The 25,425-nt window shown below is 44.7% G+C and overlaps 1 protein-coding gene across 1 annotated transcript in view; it reads left to right on the top strand.

Moving 5' to 3' along the window:
* Positions 1-22,993, top strand: part of LOC125946240 (doublesex- and mab-3-related transcription factor C2-like) — a 112,405-nt gene extending 89,412 nt beyond the window's left edge. The window contains exon 3 of the mRNA XM_049668842.1: positions 22,484-22,993. Within this exon, the coding sequence (XP_049524799.1) occupies positions 22,484-22,698 (215 nt within the window). The 3' untranslated portion in view covers positions 22,699-22,993. The remainder of the gene's footprint in view (positions 1-22,483) is intronic.
* The last annotated feature ends 2,432 nt before the right edge of the window (positions 22,994-25,425 follow it).

Raw genomic sequence — 25,425 nt, 5'->3', positions numbered from 1 at the left:
ACATTGTTGTTATCTTACTTGTTCTTATTTAGAAAGACTGTTGGGCTTTGAACACGGACGGTATGCCTGTTCTACGCGTACCGTGGGATATGACGAAATTCAATGCGCCCGTCCTTTCGGGAAGTAGCGGAAATGATGGAATAATTTGCATTTAGTAGCGACCAAGTAAGACTTTGTTGAGGATGGCACGGCTCAACCTAGAACTGTCTGGAATCGGAATTTCAAAACAACGTCCTTCGCCAGATAACATTGAAGAAGAAGTTCTGCACGCTTTTATGGAGGTCCCAAGGCAAGATCGCGGAATTGAGGCGCAGTTTTCAACCTCTTAAACATGCTATGGGTTAAGACATTCTACAGAACATTGGAGAAATTCTGAAGAACAGTTACAGAAATGAACTGTCAAACTATGAAGAAATTTCTGCTTTGTGGGAAGTTCACACCTATTTATCTATCTAGATATATATCCACCGAGATATCGCAGGTTAGACTAGATCCCCTTGGCGGGGCTAACGTTTACAAGTTATTCAAGTCGTTAATCTAGGAGACCTAGGACCGACTCTTAAGGGCAGCTTTATAATTAATAAATTTTGAAGTGTTATAAGTGTCAATGGCGGGCAGAAACCTCCCTCCTTACCGGACAAAATGCCTACCGGCCTCAAGGTGGAAGAGATAGGAAGAGTATACAGAAAAAGAAGGCAGAGGAACCACAAAGAACAGGAAAAGGAAAGAAATAAGAGAGAAAGACGCTTATGAGGTCTGTATATTGTAGAGAGCCTAAAGTTAAGGAGCCTGCAAGCACCTATGAGATAACGCTTTGGAGAACGCAAAAGCAAGAAAAGGTCAACTAGACTTCACGTTTTGCTACCCAACACTGGGGAAGGGGAAGCGGATAAAAGGAATTCGAAAAAGAAAGAAAATTGAGCAGCCATTTAGAGATAAGTACGAGAGAAATGCATTAGGAATACATCACCCCTCTTTGTGGCACCGCATCAATCATTAAAACCGCGTAAAGCGTTCATCATATTGCAAAGTGTTGTTCGTGAGATCACTGGGCACGTCCAATCTCTTGGAGGAGCGAAGTGCAGCTGGCAGTGGTCGAGAGCAGACAACCGTCACTTGCTTTCTATCTCTCTCTCTCTCTCTCTCTCTCTCTCTATATATATATATATATATATATATATATACCTTTAGCACGTGACCAGCTTCGCACAATTCACATATGTGCAATTTTCCCGGCTTGGAGTCTAGTAATGCCAACGCATTAAAAAGAAAACGTATAAGAAGAGACGCGCACGCACACACTGTTATTGAGCGCCCGAGAAAAGCCAACAACAGTCAGCGGTGAACGCAGAGCCGTAAGCCAATAAAATTAAGAACGAAACGGACGACGCAAACGCGAATTATTCTTCCGCCTTATAAAAATATGCCTCAATACGAGCCGACGTTGTTCAGACCCTATGCAGCATGGCGGCTTCCACGCATACTGCTAACACCCTTCGTCGCATATAAGGCAAATGCCCGTATGAAGGAACGGCAAACTGTCTTCTCTTGCTATACATGTCTTGTTGCGCTAGCAATTGTGCGGACATTCGAACCCTCCTTTCAATCATAGGCGTCGCCATCGTGCTGTCTCACTATTGGCAGCGCATGCGCAGCTCGTTATGGGATTCCTGAGACACGGAGTGGGCGTTTAGCTGCAAATGCGTCGAACCGAAGGGGAAGCACCATCTACACTCCGCTTGGTGGGAACGGTGGTGGAGCTAGGACCGCGTTCCGCCATCCACTGGTGACATGAGCGGTGTGCCAACACGCCCTAAAGCACGCTAGTGTTCCTGCTAACCTGCTATGTGTGTACACACACTGATCCGAGCGGAACGGAAATAAGCGTTAGGGTATACGTTATGTAATATTTCACTGGGCGCTCACTAACGCGGACGATTTGCTGACGGTCTCATCTCAAGCACCATCGAGTGCGATGTCTGCAGCGTCAATGGCAGTGCTGCTTATTATTCCAGCGTTGTGATATTCCTGATAGCTACCAGGGCACTGTTACTTGAAGCCAGCAGCAGTTATCTTGAGTACGCGTCGCGCCAACTTTTCCAACCCGCATATACTTAAGCCCGAGGAGGCCAAGCGCCGCGCCAAGCCTTGCTGCTGCAGTCAATGCTTCGGCCTTCGTGCGAAACTCCAAATTTTAATTTTCTCGCGTTGAGCTTTGTTCACTTGGCTTGCTTTCAGGTGCGTTGCCGACTCCGTTTTCCAGAGCCATGGTTAGCCATTATCATACATCACAATTGTACAGTCATACAATCACGCAGCCTAAATGCAGTTTATATAAAAAAGACACACTGTGAAGCAGCACCAATGCACATCGAAAGAAAGTAACCAAGAGCCCACAGTCATAATGCCAGCAAACACTAAGATCCATCGAAACATGTGTCCGCAGAGTGACTTCCAAAAAGAAACCATGCACTTCGCAAGCCCTGACTTTCAGACAATATAAGCAATTTCATATATCACTATGCAAATGAATAAGCTTATATGCCCTTTTTTTTTGCTTTCAGTAGGGGTTTACTCAGAAAAATTTCAAATAAATTCCCAGTCAATTGACCTAATTCCAAGGTCTAGTGGCGGACCAGACAGTCGAGTTATAAATGAAGGCAGTTTCTATGGTGACGAAAGTTCTGGCTCTCGTGGAACGACTGCTGAGATGCTGCACGGCTCATGGGAACAAACCTGGCATAAACATTGATGGATACGTAGCACCACTTTCGAAATGTATTACCGAAAGCGGTGGAAATATAGTTGTTAAAAAAGCTACTACGGATTTGCAGCCACCACGGAAACAGTGAATAGACCGCAACGTAGGAGCTCCCACTGTTACATGAGATACATACCGTACGTAAACTCTACGTTGCCGATTACCTCAAAGTTATTTTATGCAAAATTTAAGTTCAGATGTTTACTGTGGCTCTTTGGCTTCCACCTCCCCTGCTAGCCAACGATGGCGTTCCTCTTCTGACTCTGCAGCACGCTTTGAGAGATTCGCTTCAGCTGCTGCAGCCAATCAAAAAAAAAGCCTTAAGGGCTTCCTATCATTTGGCGTGTCGTCGCCGTCGCATCGCCTCAGACTTCTTTAGGCGACATTCCTCAACACGATATTCTATACCGCTTGCTGACTTCACTGCATCAATTTTAAATTGTACTCAACAACACGCGCCTTCACGAGACATGTCTGAACCTGTCAAACATTACAGGCAATATGCCAAGCCCGCCACAACGCACCACAGCACGATTTCCTCCTCTCCCCTGGCGGTCTGCCAGCTGTGAGCGCTGGAAGGCGATGTCACGCGCCACCTGTATTCTTATTGGCTCCTAAGGTGTCAGACCACACCTCCCTCTCCCTTCTTAAAACGCCCTCTCTCACCTGCTCTCCCCCCTTCGTTCCTCTTCTCCATTTGTGACGTTGCACACTTCCTTCTCCTTCTCCACATTTTCTCACGCACGCCATGAGGTAACCGATGGCCGCCGCCGGGGGTTTTGTTATCGCGAGCGTTCTAATGCTGACGGACAAAAAAGCGCTATATCAAAGCATCTTTTAACGTTGTGCCATTGCATTTTTTTCTTCCTTGATGTCAGAGTGAAAGTAACGGTTTTTGGAGCGCGAAATTTCGCGATAAAGCACGCTCTAAAGCTTAGCATTGTATTTTGTGAAAACTGGATTATTGAAGGCAAGCGGCAGGCGAAAAACAAGCACTCACAACAGAGCGACGGTCTCAGCGCCAACAGCTCGTGATCTGCGCTCACGCCCTACATCTGGTGATAGCGCCCCACTAATGCTTCCTCTCTTTTCTTCTTCATTTGTATCATTTGTAACAATGGACTTTTTATTTGTTCTCTTAAATATAATCTACTCAACTGTCGGGCCAATTGCTGCGATTACGGCGGCGGGTCGCAATGCCATCTTTGAACAGAAGCGACAAGAATAGACAAAGTAGAGAATCGCTTTATTATGACGCTGAACTTATGAATTGCCATTTCTGCTACTTACCTGCAAGCAACGCATCGCGCCTTTCCGCCACCGCCTGCTGGGCTGAATACGGGGCGGTGGGTTGCGTCACCAACCTCGTTTCATTATTTCGCCTAATGTCTTATATATCTTCTTTGTTTAACACGCAAACGTTTCCCAATAACCAACCTTCTTAATTTTCATTGGGAACTTAGCTGTGGCCCGCCTTCATTGTTTGTAGTCTTTTCTGCCACCAAACCTCCAATCGCCTTTTACTAATCTCTTTTGCGGACATGTTTATTTTACCCTGCTGTCCCTGTACTGAAGGGCTTCAAGGACGTCAGCGGTGCCTAAACCGACAACTGGGTAGATATCTTCACATTATGATAAAACATGTTGCACCGTTTTCATAGCTTTACCTCAACAACCACATGCTCCTTCTCCATTGGCGTATCTCGCTTTATGACTACGCATTCTGACGCATCCTGATCTCGCTTCGAAAAGTAAAGAACTTCCGTTCGAGTAATCATAAATGCCTTTTCCTCCTCCCTGTCTTTCCGGCTACTCAGCCTTCCTTTTTCCTGATTTGTTTTGCCCCATAATTATTTACTTCCGAGCACCACCTAGGCGAACTTCGCCGCATTTCCTTCTAAATCTTTCTTGTCTCACGTGTCCGAATACTCTATAATAACGATGTTATAAATTGCTTTTGTGTAGGTGTTGCACAGCATTGCATATATCAGTTTCACCTAAGAGTGATATGTAAATTTGTGTAATTATTACTGGATTTAGGGCGCACAGGTTTTGCCTTGAGGTTCTGATGCGGGAAATTATTGTACAGAATAGCCGATGTTTATGTAAGAAACCGAGCTATTTTCTTTGCACTGCGTTCGGCGTCGCTGACATCCACTGCAGGCTATTGTTGAGGCTCGACCAGAGTGAGTGATTAAGCGAGCAATATGAGCCTGTGTCAAGCGGAACCATCCTACAGTGTCGTTGAATATATGCACCGTTGTAAGGCTGTGGCAGCTGCTTTGATCGATGGGCACAATAACCGAAAATCTGCCTTTTCAGCACGACGTACTTTGCAGTGAGCCACAGATTGCTTGCGGGAGGCAAGAGCACATATCCTTGAGGTCTACTCCTACCGTGTATATATATAGGCGGTGCTTACGCGATTATGTTCGGTAGTGCTGACCATATTCGCCGTTCTATCATGGACAATGCTCAGATGTTGCAAGTCGCAGTGTTTTGGGAACATTGCGAGAAAAAATGACCCATAGCATTGAATTACCGCTCATTCGAAAATGAGGATGGCCGAGATGAAAGAAAAGTGCTGACCTATCGCGTCTATCAGGACAGCTCGAGTGAGTCGCAGTGTTTGGAATGCGAGAAAAAAACCCTAGCATGAATTACGCTCATTCGAAAATGAGGATGGCCGAGATGAAAGAAAAAAAATGAAAGCTTTTACTATGATTGTTCTCTGCTTCTTGCCATGTTCTAACACAAATGAACTTTTACTCTCAATGACAAAATTGCTTCTGCTATAAATATAAGACAGGATGTTTAAGGGAACTTCAAAAGTTACTATCGGTGCCTACGGTGTGCTGTACATGGCTGCCGGTAAGTTTGCAGCGAATTATTAACACCTTGCACCACAAAAAAGCCACATATTATCACATTATTAGCAATCTTACTTAAAAAATTAAATTATGGGGTTTTACGTGCCAAAATCAGTTCTGATTATGAGGCACGCCGTAGTGGGGGACTCCGGAAATTTGGACCACCTGGGGTTCTTTAACGTGCACCTAAATCTAAGTACACGGGTGTTTTCGCATTTCGCCCCCATCGAAATGCGGCCGCCGTGGCCGGGATTCGATCCCGCGACCTCGTGCTCAGCAGCCCAACACCATAGCCACTGAGCAACCACGGCAGGTAGCAATCTTACTTCCTTCTACTAAATATTTCACAACTGCGGAAGTTTATTTGTGTGTGCTTTTGGAGGCGTGTGTGTGTGTGTGAGTGCTTGGCACTGGGTAACATCTCTCTGTAGCATAAGAATTAAGCAAGTGCTTTGATGTTAAAATTGATTGGTTGTGTGGAGGCCAGCATGTATGATCATTCATGAAGAAACAAAAGAGATCAACCGTTTTTTCATTCCTTGAGCTCTCTGTTACCTTTACATAAATGTTTGCGCAACTCCTAGCTTTCGGGAAGAAAGAAAGTGAAATGTTCCACAAGAAAGCAAGAGGTGTTCAAACTACAGCCTCTACAGGTAAAGCCTCACCCTTAGATCCAATCGTTTTTATTCCCGAATTCTTCAGCAAATGGCTATTCTTGCACTCAATTCATCCTGTACATCAGTTTCCTTGCTGTAAAAAATAAAAAAAACATATGTACTTTATTCCGGGTCCAGGACCCCACAAGGTGCCATTTGATCTGCGACAAAGATTCCTTCTTTTGGGCTACAGTCCTTCGATAACGTAATGCAAAGCATCTGCGATCGTCGGTTCTCCCACGTCGACTACCATGATATTTCATCTAGAATAGCGCCTCGCACGGCATTGCGTTAACTTCGGTTATACTACTCCGATTCCAACTGTGTTGTAAATATGAAACCGATGGTGGCGGCCCTAATGCGTTTTGTTTTTATATTAGAGGATGCAATATGCGTTTATACTTATAGATTAACGTATCTGCCGGCTCTAACGTATATGAGGCGGCGAAGTGGCGACGAAGACGTCTTAATTTGATAGCCTTTTGTTACATCTGTGTGACCATTATTCATCTCGAATGCTTAGTGTCAGCTTGCAATATGCGCATGACTGGACGGGTAGCAGTGATTGAAGGGCTGCCACTGGACGAAGGAGCACTAGGCCTATAGTAGTCTATATTAAAATGAAGTTTCAATAATATTTACTGCATTATGAGCCCTCGTCGTCGTCACCGTCGCCGTCGTAGTCGCCGTGAGGTTCTGTATAAAGTCCGAGGGCAATAACATCGTCGCCGCGCGCCCTACGCTGTATGTGCGAGTGAAAGCGTGCAAGGGAAGCCGACGAGCGTGGCTCAATCTTGCACGTTATTAGGCTTTGAGGGGAAGGGAGGGAGGGTGACATTTCACTCCTGCTCCAAAAGTATGTGGCGGCTGCGAGCGGCCGTATCTTGAGAGCGATCTGCGTTGGGGGCAGAGTCTATAGGTGCGTCGGCGCTCGCAGCTTTTTTCGTGCTGTGTTTTCTCGGCGCTCAGTTTGCGTCGAAGCGATAGACAGCTGCATAAAGGTCACTTCGCTCGCAGCCGCTGCCTCGTTTTCTCACGCCAGCGCTTTGACAGCGAGTGTCCCAGGTCATCGAGTGTGATGTGTTCATGTTTGCTGTGCGCGCTGACACTATGCTTGTTAATTTAGTTAGCAATACGTTAGCAATTTAGTTAGCAATTTAGTTAGTTAGTCAATACGGCCGATAAAAGTAATATCGTTTGTTTGTATGGCTCTCTGCTAATTTGCTAAAGCAATCGATGGTTCGCCTTTCGAGTGAAACTGCCACTTTTTTAACCTCGTTTTATTCCATGACTTAGTTTCAATTGGACAGCGTCGCTTAACATAGCATTCTTTTCCGTATCATGAATTAATGGCAAATATGGCTTTCGAGACATTTCTCTTGTGATTTAAATAATTTATTGCTCACCTCGCATGCATATTTTAATTGCGCTCAGAAAATGCGCGTTCATGCTTGTGGTGCTTAAGAGCCTAGAAATGTGCAATTATGAATCATTCAAGTGCCTCACCGCTTCTGCACAAACAACAACAAAACACACCAGAAAAGCTCATAACTGTACTCTACGGCTGGTGGAAATGCGACTGACTGCATTAGCCTTCTTCTGGAGCTTACTTCCGCACCAAACCAAATAACATGTTTTGACCTGCCGTTTCTTTTGTCATCGAACCATCTTAGACCATAGTCTCCAGTGACATTGTTCCTTCAAAGACGTATATTAGCGCATACACAACAAAACCTGGATTGTCTTTCGCATTCACAGCTCGCGTGACCTATATTCCTGGAAAAACGTTATCAGAAGCAGCGCCACCCCCGCAAGAGACAGCTTCGTTCGTATGACATCTTAGAATAAGTTTCTATGCCAACGTACAAAAGCAACCGACAGCAGAACACGCAGTCACGAGGTCTCTCCTCCTTGTTTCCCCAACTTTCATTCCCGGTGTATTAAGACAGACAAAAGCACTTCGGCCCAAAATACAAGCTGTTCTTTGCCACCTGTCTCCAAATCAATGACACGAGGCAAGCGCTTAAAGACGACAGTACAATGTAGGCGGAATGGTTGCGCGCGTCGTGCGTATCGAACGTTCGGCGCATATGGCTGAACCTCGGCGTGCCTTCTCTGTACAGAGCGTGGACAGAGCATGAGAGATGAAGTCCACAATGGCTTCTTTCTTTCGGCCATCCGAGGAAACGGTCGATTACGGCAGCTGGTCCCCTCTTCTGTCACGCGCTGTCGTATTTGATTGCCCGCACGACCACTCCAGCGGCGGAGTTCCTTTGTTTGTGGCCGCTTTTGATTTGCGCGAGTGTTTGTCCTCACGCCCTACTCTTTTAAAGTTTCGCTTTTGACGTAGGAGCGACGAAGGCTTCTTTTGAAGATAAGCACCCTACTCGAAAGGAAGCGTGCGTGACTGCTGCACTCCGCAGAAACGAGCAGAGGCTAAAAAAATCTTTATCGGACAAATATTAAGCATTCGCAGGCGGGGCGTCTCATTTATGTAAGACGACGTAACATAGGCGAACACACTCAGCGTGCACCTCCTTTTATAAATGCACATGCGCGTAGTTGTCAGTCCTGATTTACCAAGGACGTCTAACGGAACCTTAATCAGGCAGTCAAACGCAAGTTGCGCGCACGTGGAAATAAGCAGGCGCTACTCGTCTGACACTGTTTGCATTTCGCGTGAATCGAGTCGGTGTGCGACAGAGAAATCAACGTTTGAAGCATGATTGGCAAAAAAAGAAGCTATGCAGAAACAAGTATGTAGGAGCAATCGCTGTTGTGGGTTTGTTTCTCGATGCAGTTGTCAGGTGGCAACAGCTTGGTGCTGTAAGATTATCCTGGTGGATTTGAACAAATGTTTAGTTCGCAAAAAGGGAAACAAAATAGTACACTGGGGTAGACTTGATGTGGCGTAGAAGCGTAGCTCTCAACCGCAAGGCAACGGGGCTATTTCTGGCTCTATTTAATGAGGCTGAATAATGGGCAGTTTGGCAGCCGAGGAAACAGGGAGCGCCTAGGCAACATACGGCCACTGCAGTTTCAATAAAATAGGTCCTGCGAAGCAAAAATCTGTTAAGAAAACATTTTGTAAAACGCATCTATTGGTGGCTGTTATGTGCGGGCATTCGAATAAAGACTCACCACAAGGCTGTTTCTGAATTATGTGCATAGCGTGTACTTGTTCATTTCATGATACTGCTTATTCTATACTCGTTTTCACATGATAGATAGCAGGGGGATGGTGCGCAATAAAGTTCGGAACGTATGTACAGAACTTGAAATATTTGGTACCACTCAGAAAAATGCCTTCAGTGGCTCCTCCTGCCCTGAGCTCACTAGATGCAATATGCGAGTCTCTCTTACATGAATTCCGCGAACCGATTTTTAGTAGAGTTCGCATGGTAGTTAATGTCCCCTGTCACTATGTTGGTCATTAGCGCGCATGATAGCGGGCATCATAGTCACCATCATGGGCGTTGTCATCGTTATTATCTTGGGCACCTTACGCCATCTTCATCTAGGTGTCATCGTCACGCCGTCATTCGCCCGATGTCACTGTCATCACTGTCATCGTCAATATTCATCGCCATTGTCATCGTCCGTTGTCGTGCTATCATCATCGGCATGACACCATCGTCATGACGTCCGTCATATTGTCACTGTCGTTGTCGCCATGCCGTTGCCACCATCGCGCTCCTCGTCATCTACATGTCATCACCTTCATGACGGCATCGTCAACGGCATGAATAACGTTTTAAATCGTCATGTGATCTCCTTTATTCCGTCGTGATTGCCACGTCATCATCGTCATACCATCGCCATCGTAATGCAATGGCCTCCGTCGTTATACCGCCCTCATCCGGTCCATGTCGGTCTAGGAATGACTACACAATTTCGTTGCTCTCATTGACGCAATGTGTATACATCATAAGAGCATTTTGGAGCCGTTGTGAGGCCCAAGAGTTGCACGGAGGAGAGAAACCAGATTCGGCAAAGTTGGTTGTTGGTCGACAGTGGAATGCTTACATATTTAATCAAAGTGTAATTCACTGTCATTTGCATTTTGAAAAGTATAGGAGAAACTTTCATCGCTGGCATGATCCATACATTGGTTCCTCATGCATCGAATAAAAAGTACGAAGTCACTCATGCTGTACCACTTTATATTAAGCAGTGTCCGCAGTATAAGAAGCTCAAGGATGGTTTATATTTTGCGATTTCCGGGTATAAAAGGAATCATTTGTCAGTCTCCTGCAAAAGAAATCCCATTCGACAACAATGCTCGGTGGGAAGAAGCGCTCAACAATGCTCCACCGTGAATATATTGCCAGGCAAGGCTTAGAATCGCACGAGAATTGCGAGTAAATGCGCACAAGTTCCAACAGAAGCAACAATCCTATCGCAATCACTCATGTCCTACCGTTCATTCATGCTTTCACCCACAGAAGCAGTTGACAGAAGTGACGCATGTTGCCAGACAATACAAATGACCATGTCCGGCCACCTCTGTAGCTTGATGTACCAACAAAATGGCCTCAGCAAAATGTAGCAGATTGTTAGGTATACGACAGACCACATCTTTCTTTGCGTGAAAGAAAAAAAAATGGCATAACAAATCCTCATTTGTAGAGAATACGCCGTAGAATTTCCCTTTGTCCTCGAAAGCAAGACTGGTCCGGAGCCTTAACGACCACGCCACTCGCTCCAGACCTACTAAGGACGGCTCGCGCTTTTGCGACATCTGCTGCAAATCGTAGCCATGAATTCAGAGCATCAGCATTAATGAGCGATTCCACTACTGTACCAAGAGCTCCTCTGCTGGTTTACCAATGACGCCTGAGACGCTGGTAGTTCATATCCGCGATTTGCGCTCATGACACGTGAACTATCACAAACTTTCCCACCAGACAACTTTGACCACATTTCTCCTGAAGCGAGACTTGAACTAAGAAGTCTGGCAGTCCCTGCTAGTGCACGTTAGACACTTTAATCAATGAACAATCATCTAAGTGAACGCGGCTGGGCACTGTGCGTGACTTCATAAGTACAAACCATAGCCCAAATCACCCGCTTCAGCGTGACAATGAGTTCATATAAATCAAGTGGTATTTATTGTTACAAATGAACTGCTTGCAGTGATCATAGATGTTGCGGTTGCCTAATAACTGCAGAAACGTGCGAAGGTCGTTACGTTAGAGGAGGCTATCCCAAAACACAGTTAAGAAATTGTAATTAACTATTTCCCCCAAAAATGCGCACACTCATGCAACAAATACGAGCACATACTAAAGCTACAACAAATAAACGCAAACTAGAGAAAACAAACAAAACAAACTTAGTAGAAGCGACTCACGCGTACCCGCGTTAGTGATTTATGAGCAAAAAAAAAAGTGGTACGTTCCACTGTGATTAGTCTAAGGCGAAAGCGACGATAGGATACGGAGAATTTGCTGCCCCAGGAAATCTGCCTGTTCTGCGGTTAGCTTTACGTACACTTTTCTCAGCATCTGCGCGATATGTTATGTGTACACTGAGGAAAGCAGTATTTGCACGCAGTCCAGTAAAGTGGTAAAATATCGCAGCAGATCATAAGCGGCCCAGGCTTCCGTTGTCCTTCTTTCACACTATACGTCAAATAAGCTCCTAATTTTTAAACACAACAACAGCCAGCAGACATAAAGTCATTGCATAAATTACGAAATAATTTATTCATAATACGCTAAATCAATAGAAAGAAAATGCTTTAGGTTTTCGTTAGCATAAGGAGGATACCCGAAGGCGAGGTGCGTATAACGAAAATAAAGTTAACATATTTTACTAATACCACTAATCAATCGAAGATGAGCGTTAAGTTACCATTAACTGTGATGGCGTTAACAGTGACAAAAGTAAAAAAAAATCAGGCCGCATCTTTGCTTGCTTCGCTGCAAATGATGTCGAAAGACGATAGTCTTCTGCCGCCCCTGATACGTAACACCCTCTCTTCTACCCCTCCAACCCCTCACGCTCTTCCCCTCCTTTCTCACTCCTCCCATGATGGATGCAATGGAGGTTTTGCTGAATTCAATTCAAATTCCCCGCGTTCGCAATGCTCTGGCGCCATCTGTTAGGATATTTTATTACTGTTGGCTTAAAGCTGCATACAGAGCTGCGGCTTCAGTCGGCTTGTTTTTAACGCGTAGCGTCTCTTCGACACCATTTCCTACACGTTGATTTTTTATTTACTAACGTAATAACCAGTACAATATGTATTCTTAATTAAATGAATGCTGCGGATCACAGTTATGTACATATATTTTGCCACAAGTGGGCCTGAGGTTTCCTTTGCGCTGTATAATGTTGACGTGTATGACCCCGTGCCAACAGTACTGGTAACTTGGTTGCTTTTGGCCGGGTGGTTGAACCGGTTTTGGCCGGGCGGTTCAATCGAGTGACAGACAGACAGGCGAAATTTTACGCGTTTACGTAGCCCGAGAAAGACTATCGTCTTTAATAAAACATCAAGATAACATCCGATGCATCAGTATCCTTCGCTCCTTCCACTTCTCAGGCTATTGTTTACGTGATCGTGTGACCTACAATTGAGAATTTTGCGAGATGCAGATCAATACGGTCACGGCATAACTTCCGAATACCGTCTAATATGTCTAATGAGTCAGAAGGAGGAGGGATAGTGTGAGGCCAAAGTTTAAAATCGCACTTTAACCAACATTGATCAAGAAACATGTTGTAAAGTACAACGAGAACGCATACTATGACATCAGTATGAGTACCTGTATTGGTATCTCATTAAATGCGTAATGAGTCTCATCACATCTGCCCCACCGTGGATGACTACGGTACAAAATGGCACTTACTTTGAAGTGCTTCTGGCAGAGAAGAATTTTCTTCATACGTAGTAAATTTAACGCATAGGGTCCATTCAGTAATGTAAATGAGCTCTCAAGTTCGCTTCGCTCACGAGAAAAGTTCCTTTTTTTTTCTTGCACTACAGCATTCAGAATGCGGCCGCAGTTATTCGTTCAAAATTACATATAATTGCTCGCTGAATCTAGTTCCGCATCGCCAACTCGACACATAGGCGCTGAGCTCGCGCTTTATATGTAGCTGACTAGCACGGTGCACTACCATAAAATTGCACACTCGATCATTACGGTTTCTTATTGCGCATTTCAGTAACTGCGTGCTTCCTCAATGCCACGCAAGTATTCTTTCGTATAATGTAGCGTCTCATTCCCATACTAACTTTCGCAGACAATTTGCACTTTTTTTTTACCGTGTAATTTTCCCTACCCTTGGTTGTAGCGAACCGTTTTCGGCGTGTGCAAGTCGTCGAAACACCTGGAGATTTGACACACCCAAGAAGCACTGCAGCGCAACATTCAAACAGCTTTCAAGCAAAAAATGAGCAGGCAGAGACATGTTAAATTTCTTTGCGTGTGTGTGTTCTTTGGCGCTGATTACATGCGGCCTCACACAAACTGTCGCAACGCTTCTTAACGCACAGATTCTCAGGAGCTAACCCACGCTTCCTTACCACTGGGAGCCGAAATGCTTTCCTCGGAGTTGAGCGCGTATACCATAATAAATGTTTCCTATGGCCACAGGTGCACGATCATAAGTTCCAGGCTATCCTGAGGTGTTCCTACCCCACGTTACCGCGGCTTCTGTTTCAGATGAATGAAATCGGACTATTTTGAATCGAAATCAAGTTTATAACCGTAAATGCGTGTGTAGTCTATTGATAAAAAAGAGTTCTTGAAGTCAGTCACTGTAATGGGTATCCACTTGCACAAAATATATTGTTACGAGAAAACGCCTCTTTTACAGTTGTGTACACTTCATAAGCGGACCGACACGCAAAGTAAACACAAATATGGCGTCGTAGTCGATGCGACCTCTCCTCCAGTTCTTCCTCACACGAGGAAAACACCAAAGCGTCTTTGTCCTCTTCCGCCCCGTGACACTACTCGCTAAGGGGGGTAATACCGACGCGGTGCTCGTTGAAACTGGAGCTGGCAAATAGGGCTTAAGCCGCACGACATGAACAATGTCTGTGGTAGGGCGATTAGAGGCCAGCTTGGGTAACACTGCAGAAATCTCATACGTCCCATATATGACCCAGTGCCAAACACGATAGGAGACAGTCATAGCGAAACAGGAGCGCCTCTGAGAGGACAGTGTGTCGAGACGGAGTCCTTAGTAGTATGAGGACTTGTGTAACAGTGGTCGCACACGGACTCTGAGATGCCTGCAACATCACGAGTCGCTCACGTGCGACGTGGCGTACTGCTGCCCCCAGGCGATTGCGTCGCTAGCTCTCAGTGGGCAACACGGCAGATAGTGATGTGTCCATTGGGAGTGTTGGTTCACGCTCGTGCAAAAACTATAGCGGTGAGTAGCCTGGTATCATGGCGCCACTAAATAAAGTCAAATGTAAAATGACGGCAAAGCAGCGTCCCAATCAGTGTGGTTTGCATAAATGTAGACTGAAACCACGTATGTCAATGGAATGTAACGTATTGGTTGCCAGTCGGTGGGGTTGTTGTTCTGGTGATGGAGAGGGACGGCAGTTCTCTTGACTTGCGGGGACCGACTGCCTTCGCTGGAACAGATGGAACAAACAGGTGACAGGCCAAGTTCTCTAAATTCTGTTAGACGACATAAATTAGTGGCGCAGTTGGTAAGATAGTGAAATGCCGTGGCATAAAGTTGTATGAGAAAAATTAAAAAAAAAAAACATATCAACCATACTATTAGTCGACGATGGTATTCATATATATATATATATATATATATATATATATATATATAAGATGAGGTGCAAGTGAAAGTAGGCTCGCATGCATCATGCAGCTATTAATATACACTCGCAGACATCGACATGTGCGCAGTAATCCCCAGTACGATAATTGATAAACAAATGCGCAATAGTTAACGCTTTATGTGTTCAACTTAGAGGCATGTTGTAATTGCAGATTTGAAGTCAATACTCAAAGCATAAACGACTTCTATAAACTACGAGTGTTTTAATTGTGAAATTTTCTAATTTCATGGAATCCAAACGCTGGATAAAGGCAAACATCGAATATTGAATCCAATATCGAAGGTTCCCCCATTTATAAGTAAACAGAAACGGGAAGTTGCCGAGGAGCCCGTTTGGTTAAAAATCGACTTGATATTACGTAATTTCAAACATGTGTGTAATGCCATTTGCAGCTGGCGGCCCGGGCAACTCGAGAGCTTGTAAATGGGAAACAACTGCTTTCAATTATCTGGGGCACAACGACAACGGGCGTATGAAACAGGCGAAGAACATGCCGCAAGCTGCACGTACAGTGTTGTGGTCGTCAAGAGAGATCAATGCAATAGAAAAGCACTGCACATTGTTCGATGAATGCAAGGACGTTGGGGCTGGACCAATAAATAGTAGGAAAACAAATTCGTATATAGGCTGCCTAGATATCAGCCATTCTTATTGAATGATAGAAAATTATCGAGCAGAAGTTATCTGCCCCGTGCTTTCACTATACGGAATTGGTGCAGCGATTGTGGCTCCTCTGCAGTGGACTAATTCGTGACAATATTCACTTCAAGCACTTCCCTTGAGATCCAAATAAATCCTGATATCCCTTACATTCTAAAATAAAGATTTTCATCTAACCAATGTTACATTCGAAAAAAAAGAAAATTTGAAAATTTCGAATACTCAATTCTCGAGTCGAATAGTAATCGAATATGAATCGAATAGAACATACTATCCCATTCGTATTGGACATTTTGAATTTGGCACACCCCTATCACCGACCTATGCATAGAACCAGTTTCTGGAAATTTTGACTCAAAATACGTTCTCAATCGGCGTTCTGTTTATTAGACAGTTTCCTGTATAAGACTTCTTTCCCGTTGCGCAAAAATATAAATTGAAACAACATAGGATCTCCTGTACATTTTCCGCACTTTCTTCATGAAACTGGTGCATGGCAACGTGTCTCTAGTTTAGGTCCGTGCTTCGACCAGCACCTAATTTTATTTCAGCAGTTCAAACGTTGCTCCTAAAATCAATAATAATCAAGTTAAATAGCAACATTTTGTCTATTCGTTATCGCATTGAGGATCATCGCGCAAATTTTTATGTCCGCCACAACTACGCGGCTCGGTGATTAAAAATTATGATTCTATCTCAATCCACTACTTTTAGTTATCTGGAACTATAATTGCAGAAACACGCAGTATATATTACGAGCGAATATTTATTTTTCCATTTTACCTAACAAAAAAAGAAGGCCAGAGCGCTCAGTGCTGTGCATGTATATATTACTGTTAACAGCAATGACACTCACGTCATCATTTTTTGCCGAAACGTAGCACTTGAAGATACCGTGGCTTTGTTTATCTGCATGCAACTTGTGAAGGCGTGCTACTTAAATTTATTTCATTCATGATTAAACGGTTGCAGACGCAACAGGGAGTGAGTGAGTGAGTGAGTGAGTGAGTGAGTGAGTGAGTGAGTGAGTGAGTGAGTGAGTGAGTGAGTGAGTGAGTGAGTGAGTGAGTGAGTGAGTGAGTGAGTGAGTGAGTGAGTGAGTGAACTTTATTTGGTCCATGATAGACGCTAGTAAACTGGATAATATTATTATGGGGTATATCATAGGCGCTATAGGCCACGGGTGAACATAATTCACCTGACGATCTTCAATTCCCACCTAAAGCTGAATTCAAGACCGTTTTTGAATTAAAGCGCCATTAGAATGCGGCAGCCGCATCCTAGAATCAAACGAGGGGCCTTCTGCCCAGCTGGAGAACCCAATATTGAACCAAGCTACCATGGCTTCTCATTCTGCAGCACTTATATTTTTAGCTCAGTTGCAATTCCTTTAAACGCCAGTAAATCGACTTTCTTCAGAGCTTTTTCAATGTCTGCTAAAATGACTTTTTTCCTGTCTTTTTTTCTTTTCAAGCAGCCTTTCTAAGACATTAGGATCTGCTATCGTATAGCTTATATTCACAAAAATTCTGCAAGCACATTTCATCTCTCTCTTGATCATCGTTGCTGTCATCATGGATATACCACAGTCAAGTTTCGTTACAGGAATCAGTGACTGCAGTTTGTCGACGCGCCAGTGTAACCCTTTCTACCGGCTCGTATGTAACAGTCTGCAGGTAATCACGCAGATGTAGGCTGGAATTTGCCCTGGATACACTCAACCATACTTCCGCTCTGGCGCATGCACTCGGGAGATAAATGCACGATACTCTCGAACGGCGCTATTATGTCGTATAACGCAAGTGTAACGTTTCGGGCGTTAATTGAATAAATCTTATTTTCATTACCAGTTATACACATGGTTGTTATAGTATTATGTGGGTATTTCTTTCTCTGCATTGCATGAGAAATCATATTAAAAGAAAATTCTAGCGTCTGTTAGTGCCATAACTATACGATGTTATAAAAGTCACATCGTAATGGTCGGACTCTGGAATAATTTTTATCAGGTTGGTTCTATGACGCGCATCTAAATCTAAATACAGGGGTGCTTTTCCATTTCGCCCCTATCAAAGTACTGCCACCACGACCGGGATCGAACCCGCGAAGTCGGGTTCAGCGGCGCAACGCCATAGCCGCTGGCCTGTAGCAGCGAGTTGCTTGAGAAAGTGGTGCTGTGAAGGCTAATTAGAGATCGATTCATTATCCTCAGTGAAATTGAAATAATGCATGCCTACATTGAGAGAAATTGAACTGTCGGGAGAAAATAATTTAACTTGTGCCGTTCACCGCATATGCAGCACGTCACTGAAGTCACTTCAACCATAGTTCCTTTTAAGATCCTGGTGGCGGGCATATAGTATATCAGACTAGGTATTGCAAGTATACATTTGACAAAGAAGGATAAAGAGTTGTTTTTCCATGCATGCGTGTGTGGCACGCCTATCAGCTATAGATGACTGCGTGTATTTCAGTGTCGAATTTATCCGTTCGGAACCATCATCATGCTTTTTTTTCCTTAATTGAAATTTGTTTTGCTGTTTATGAAGTTTTGTTTGTTGTTGTTTTTAATCAACGCTGATGCGCGGGCCGCGCGGATCAGCGCACCGACCTAACCCAACCCACGCAAGTTGTGCGTCTGAGGTCACAGGATCTGCTGAGAGTGGGAGGGAGAACACGAGATAGCTGGTGGCTTCAGCGCGCGCTGTCTTCCCGCACACCCAAGGTAGATCACGTGATCGAGCCACTCGACCCGCGTGTGCGCAGCACATACTAAAGTCCCTATATAAGAAAAGTACCGCCATTCTTTGATAAACGCCGCTTCTCTCTCTCCTGTATCTCCGATTGGACGATGATAGCGCGCGCTTTTCACTTCTTATTGTATATTGCTTACTGTAAATAAAATACTTACTTACTTACTTACTTACTTTATATTTTCTTTTTTTCCACCTCAGAGCCATGTTGAAAGTCCTCTGCGCAGCCGCAGTCGCCAGCGGCGGCGGCGCGCGCGCGCCCGGCCTGAAAGCTTGAACGTGGACTTTCTAGGTGCGCCACCGTCGACTTGGCATTCGCAAGCAAAAAGTAAAGAAAAAAGCAGGCGCTTTAGGAGAGGAGGCGGCGGAGGAAAGAGTAGATAGCGGTACTTTTCTTATAGAGGGACTTTAGCACATACGCGTCCCGCGCGCCACGTGTTAGAAGTCACGTGATCTACTGCCGCTTCCACTGCGAGGAGCGAGCCCGCAAGGGCGAGCCGTGAAAGCTGATGGCTTGACGCGCGCTTCTTCCTACGCTCCTCGGGTTTCGAGAACGCGGGGTTTGCGGAGTTCTGAAGGTGCGACACTGAATGATCAAGGGTTGAGGCAGCACCGAACGTTCGTGCTCGTTATAACACCAGCGTTGTGACAATAAGTACCCGTTGTCCTGGAGTGAAATTTGTGCATGTTTGTCGTTGGGGCGCATGAAAGCACATTGTTTAGCTGGTGAGTGAATGTTTACTTCAACTTACACTGCTCATAAAACAACGAGCGCTACTTGGTGTAATAGTCCAATACGTCGCTACCGCTATAAACGTTTAAGCCTTAGGCCAAAACTCCCACTTTTAGCCAAATTCGCCCTATATTCCTTTAGAAAATACTAATTGAGGTAATTCCACATGCACATTAGTCTTTGGGCTGCGTTGCGTCATCGGCAGATGAGCTTGGCAACATGCCGCGTTTGGCGCGAACGCAAACTGTTGCGTCGTTGGCAGGCGGATGCCCACACTCACCGGTGATAGTGTGACGTCATCGGGGACGGTGAACCACAACAGGAGGTATCCGTGAGTATTGGTGAGCTTCCGACGTGTCTACCCATGCTCATCGCATGATATCTGGAACCAACGAGTCGCAGTAGGAACGCGCATCTTTCTGCGGCGCACATGATTCGTTTTGAGCTACGGGCATGTCATCTTCGTATAAGTGTGTCATGCATGAATCCTCGGGCTTTACGTGCCAATATCACGATTTCATTATGAGGCGCGCCGTAGTGGGGGACTCCGGATTAATTTTTACCTCCAGACGATCTTTACCGTGCCCCCAATGCACGGGACACGGGCTTTCTTGCATTTCTCTCCCATCGAAATGCCGCCGCCGCGGCTGCGATTTGATCCCGTGACCTAAGCGGAACACCAGAGCCGCTAAGCCACCGCGGCGGGTTAAGTGTGTCAGCGAAAAAAGGGAAGTGAAAAGCACAAATCGGCGAATATTTTGGAAAAAAAATATGAGCCATGGTTCAATTCTTCAACCACCGTTCTTTTATAAAAGTTGGATTTACTTGCCTGAAAGCTGACATGGCCATGGCGTATAGCTAAACTTTTGACTGAAATTAAGTTTTCGGGTGTTACGACCCAAAAGCACGGTCTGATTATAATACATGCCGTAGCGGGAAACTGCGGATTAACTTTGAACGCCTGGCGTACTTTACCGTGCACCTAAATGTATTTACCCGAGCCTTCTTGCTTTCGCAATCTTGCAGAATCGAGCTAGTGACTCCTGCAGCTATCTTTAGGAACATGCCAATTTAGACACACTACACTTCAGCACAGCGCCTCGGTCTCGTTATTTTTTCTCGACACCTCAATCCAATGTGCAGATAAGGTAGACTGTGTAATACATAAAACATCAATTTTTGTATGTTCTTTGCTGAGCACGGATTACTCGCCAAGAATGTGACAGAAATTCCAGCACCGAGTATCTGTATTGAAATCTCCGAAGAGAATGGTTGCGAACCAGCGTGTACGGCAGCTCTGTGAACGTCGCTCGTTTATCTCTCGCGTGAATGCGTCGGCGCGTAGGCCTAACGCACTGTCACTTGCACTGGAGCACCGTCGCGGGAATTCGGACGGTGGACAGACAGCGCGCATTCCCAACATTCCGACCAACGTAGTGTCGGTGTCCTTCGCGCGGGGCTGAACAGCTCGCTGGCTTTATACGACTACAGCTTTTCTAGGCTGAGGCAGATGATTACGCATACGCTGAACGAGAACATAACAATCTGCGCGACAGATTTTGGTGCTTCGAAAAGGCCCTCCCTTGTTCTCGCAGTGGTGATATCAATAGGCTAGCCAAGTGTGTGCCAGGGTGCCATTACTTCTTGTTTTCGCTCTCGTTCTCTTCGTGGTTTCCAGCTTCCGATGCGTTTGTGGCACTTTGTGGCAAGCTTTCGGTTGGGCTAAACTTTCACGTGAAGTAACTAAAAACGATAGAAAAAAAATTTCCCACCATACGAAGCCTGCAAGTGGGTTTGGTTTTTGTATTCCATGCCCGACGAGTAAGACGAGATAGCGCCGGGACAACACTATACCTACGTAGTAGCTTATTGGTGTCGACGGGTTCAAATGGCTGTGAAAAAGTGGTAACCATGAACTAATGGTGCCTTTGATGTTCGTACGTAGCCGTGTTTTCAGCGGGCTGTAAAATTACGAAGCATGTTGACATTCAGTGGAACATTCGCGCTCTACAAATAAGTCGACTTTTATATACAGCAGGCTTTTAATGCGCAGGAGGCATGTCAAAAGCTATAGCTGCTACTTCAGCCCAGTACCTCTGTGTTCGAATCTATAGATGGTTATTCAACAATAACAGAAAGAGCTCGCGAGTCAGTAATGAAAACCTGCCCTGAAAAAAGATGTATAACGTTAAGGTCACCTAACATAACTAGTACATGTTGGTTAAGGAACTATCGGAATATTGCAATGTGTCGTTCAAGCAATGTCCGCTTCCTAAGGTAACACGAAAAAAACAGGCCGATTTGCGCAATATAGTGCACGTTTTATTTTTTAATTTTAATTGACAGGTAAAAACGGCAAAAAAATAAAACATTATGCGTACTTTCAGAAGTACTTTAGCCGTGCCTTGCATGATTGACAACTACCTCGAGTTTATCCCGGGCTTCCTCTTCTATCTGGGTATTTATCAACGACAGTGGCGCGCGTCATCAAGTTACGTATGGATCCATGGTAGCGGTAATAATAAAGTATAGTACCTTACTTAAATTTACGTACATTTTGCCTGCATGTTGCCCATATAAACTGTGGGCTGTGCTTAAACTTATCTCTGTGTTTGGTTACAGTGCCTGAAAGTTTATCCCAGGCACTGTAGTTTGGTCATCTCATCCACCGTTAGTTGGTGGCAGACGTTTTCACAGATGTGTAACAGCTGTAAAGTACAGACCGCATTTGCGCAGTTAGGTGGTTATTTATAAAGTACAGCTTTCGAAATCAGTTTGGTCGCAGCAATATATTTAAATCTATAATAACAAAATTTACATCGTTTTGCAATGGAACATAGATAAATGTAGCAGTCAGAATATTTCTTATGTTAGCCTCACCGCCCTCGATCCCGTCAGAAACTATTTATTGGCGCCAAAACCACCTAAAGGTTACTTTACTTCAGGCTTCAGGCCCTCGGTTCAGCACGTTTCGGTCATTCGCGATCTCCAATGCGGCAATAATTCCGGTTGATTTCAATAAAAAATTTGCAATTCTAACTGTATTTCAAAAACGGTGTTGGCCTTGCAGCTCAACATAGGAGCTAGACGCCGAGACCACGTATGAGTGTTTTAAACCTTGAATCCTTTTTTGATGACTTTCTGTAGTCACTTTTTGAAGACTCCGCTGTTTCAAATCTCGGAGCCTTGCTTTTCTCTGACACTACTTTTTTTTTTCTTCTAGACAGCCGAAAGCTTTCCGACTTGCTGAAGCAGCACAAGAGCGCCGTGAAGAAGTACCAGAAGTACATCTTACTCCGGCCGAACACATTCGGTGATGATCATCCAAAGCCCAAGATTCCGAAATGTAAGATCACCGCGACACCGATGCCGTTGGTTCTCCTGTTGTGTAATTTTGTAAGCAGATTAAGCAGAAAATTATACTCGATAAATTGTTAACGTTTTAGGGTTTTACATTAAGCTATGCATGCCGAACGACCGAGGAGGCGCCTTGAGGCGTCGCCAACGGCGAGATATACAGTTTCAATCCACAACAGCTGCATGTGACTTCTTTATTTGTATAACTGAGCGAATCTATTCTGACGAAAATTTAAGACGTTACCGTACAGTGCGGCATTACTTTAAGGTAGTTGCGAAGCACTGCATAGTTTCTGATGACTAACTGCAGTTCGTGAGTTTCACGTAGGGAGTATATAGTTTAAAGCCTCTATAACATGAACGTTCGCACTAAGGAAACCCGAAGAAAACGCCGTCACTTCCTAAGTGGAACAAATTGAAGAATAGATAGTCGCATATCAGCGCTTTTATACTTATGTCTTGATGCAATGAAGCCACACCAATTCTGTGCCTAATGTAGACGCCGAACATTAAGTAATCTGGCGTAAAGTGTGTTGCTCAGCCGGATGTAGACAAGTCATTATTTATCTTGTTTTTTTATTTTGCCATAGTAATAAGTATTCCTTCTTCTGTTTTCCTAATATGCATGCCTACTTACGCTCTAGATAATCGGGCTGTCGACACAGCTTTGTGGGTGTACAGCACTAGAAGAGCGCCAGGACTCGGCCTTCACGGTGCTTATTTGGTTTTAATCGCCTTCTCTTGAGAAAGTGACAGTGTAGATTGCGAGTAATTAATATATGCGTAGTGTTCAGTTTTCTCTGCAATATGTTACACTCACAGCTAGTACATTTCAGCAAAGGAAAAAATACAACTTAGTTAAACTACATGAGGCCTGTGCTACAGAGAAAATAACAAAAAGTACAACCGACTTGAACGCACTTGTTGTGCGAACGTTTTGCAATTTCCCAGTATTGAGCGTCCCATGCTGCAATAAAAAAAAAAAAACAGAAAAAAAATGTATGGCAGTAACCAATGTTGTTCATCGAGTGTGCGCTATTATCTCATTTTTCTTCCACAAGTGCATTTGTACGCTGTCAAGTTACATCCCTGTGGCATTTTAACAAAAAAGCGATGTTTTCTTGTAGGCGCAGAAGTGCTGGTGCAGCTATGAACGCACGTTACTGCGTATGATTAATGCAGACAGTTTAATGCAGGCAGTTTCTGAAGCTTTCATGCTAATGAGATCGCTCAGCCTCATGCAGTCGCGGCCTTTATTGTTCTTTATCAATCCAAAGCATTGTTGTTTCATTAACGAAGTCGCATGCACCTTGTATATTTAGCACAAGCTCTGCGATGAGCTTACCACCATACACTCGTCCAGCAGAAATATCACTAAACTTGAAGCCGCCCACATGATAGATGATAAAGATGTGATGAACGATGGTTGAAACGGCCTGTGTCCGTTTACTATATCTGTATTTATTGTTGAACTCTTCTCATTCTGAAAGGACAAAAAATAGATATCTTTCGGTAATAGATTATACGGTTCGCCTAATTATTGTGTTGCTATGGCGGGTAATAAAGTACACACGCTTAGGAGCGCAACGTGCGTACATTTTTTGCGAGACTATTGCATAAGCTAGCAAAGAGAGGCCTAACGAAGCGGGCTTTTAATTTGCATCTGAAATGTACCGTTGTAAGTAATGTTGCTCGGCGGGAGAGCCGCCGACGCGCTGTATATACGAAGCGTGGCCGAGGAGAAAGAGAATTGGAACAGATGAACGCGAGCATTCCGCTGCAAGTGGCAGCTCGAGATGCAGGCGAGCAGAGAGGGCGGGCCGAGAATTGTGAATAATTAAGCACCGGCGGGACACACCGAGCTGCGCATCTGCTTAAGCGGCCCTAATGCTTCCTGTCAACATGTCTCTGGGAATTAGCCGCATAAATCGTTCTAAGTGGCTGCCGGCGTTTTCTTCTACGAGCACGTTTCATGGTCGCCGCAGTGGCAGTGTCAAGAATCGTATCCTTTCTCGTTCCGCAGACCCAGAACACGCGTTTCGCGTTCATTCGCTTCTGCAGTGAGTATAGGTTTGATGGCAAGGTTGTCATGTTTACAAGCGTGCCGGTTACAGCACAGTAACACGTGGTGCGCAAGAAGAGGGACCCGGATGTTATTCTATCTGCGCGCATAAGAAAACTGCGGTTTCACATATAGCCGACTTTAACAGTTTCAGAAGGTCGTAAAGTTCAACGTCCGCTTGCACGTTCGACCGCATGTCAGCCGGTTGGTGCTTCGCCGAGGGAGCGAAGGCATCTGCGGTGTGGAAATTATACAAGCTAGCACATCCATCAAACAGGGGTAGGGGAACACGCATGCCTCCTCATAGTTTTTACTAATACTTTTTCTTTGGTAGCTGTTGCCTGTCGCACATAAATGAAGAAATATTTCATGTTTATGAGGTCAGCGCACTCTTGACGACAGCACACGGAGATGCAAACTGTCATACCATGGCGTTTAGAGGCGCCACCATGCTACAGTCGCGCAGGTGCCATCTTTTACCGCTGTATAACCGTTTATCCTCTCCAACATTAGCATATACACTAGCTACCGTCTTTTCTCAAGTGCAGGCCCCACACGTGATCTGGGCATCGAGTAATTAAAAAAAAATTGCACGAGAACATTAGCACCTTCTTTGTTCCAGGCAGTCTACAGGGAGCATCTGCCGTGGCGGAGTGTTCCATAAATGCATTTGATAACAACGGCTGTCTATTGTGGTTGTTTTATTGCTCTAATAACTAATAAACACCGAGAAAGGCACGAAGGTA

This window comes from Dermacentor silvarum, chromosome 6 (assembly GCF_013339745.2).
Source record: "Dermacentor silvarum isolate Dsil-2018 chromosome 6, BIME_Dsil_1.4, whole genome shotgun sequence".
Classification (NCBI taxonomy): Eukaryota; Metazoa; Arthropoda; class Arachnida; order Ixodida; family Ixodidae; genus Dermacentor; species Dermacentor silvarum.
The sequence above is the reverse complement of the archived record's forward strand: the minus strand, read 5'-3'. Positions and strand labels throughout refer to the sequence as shown.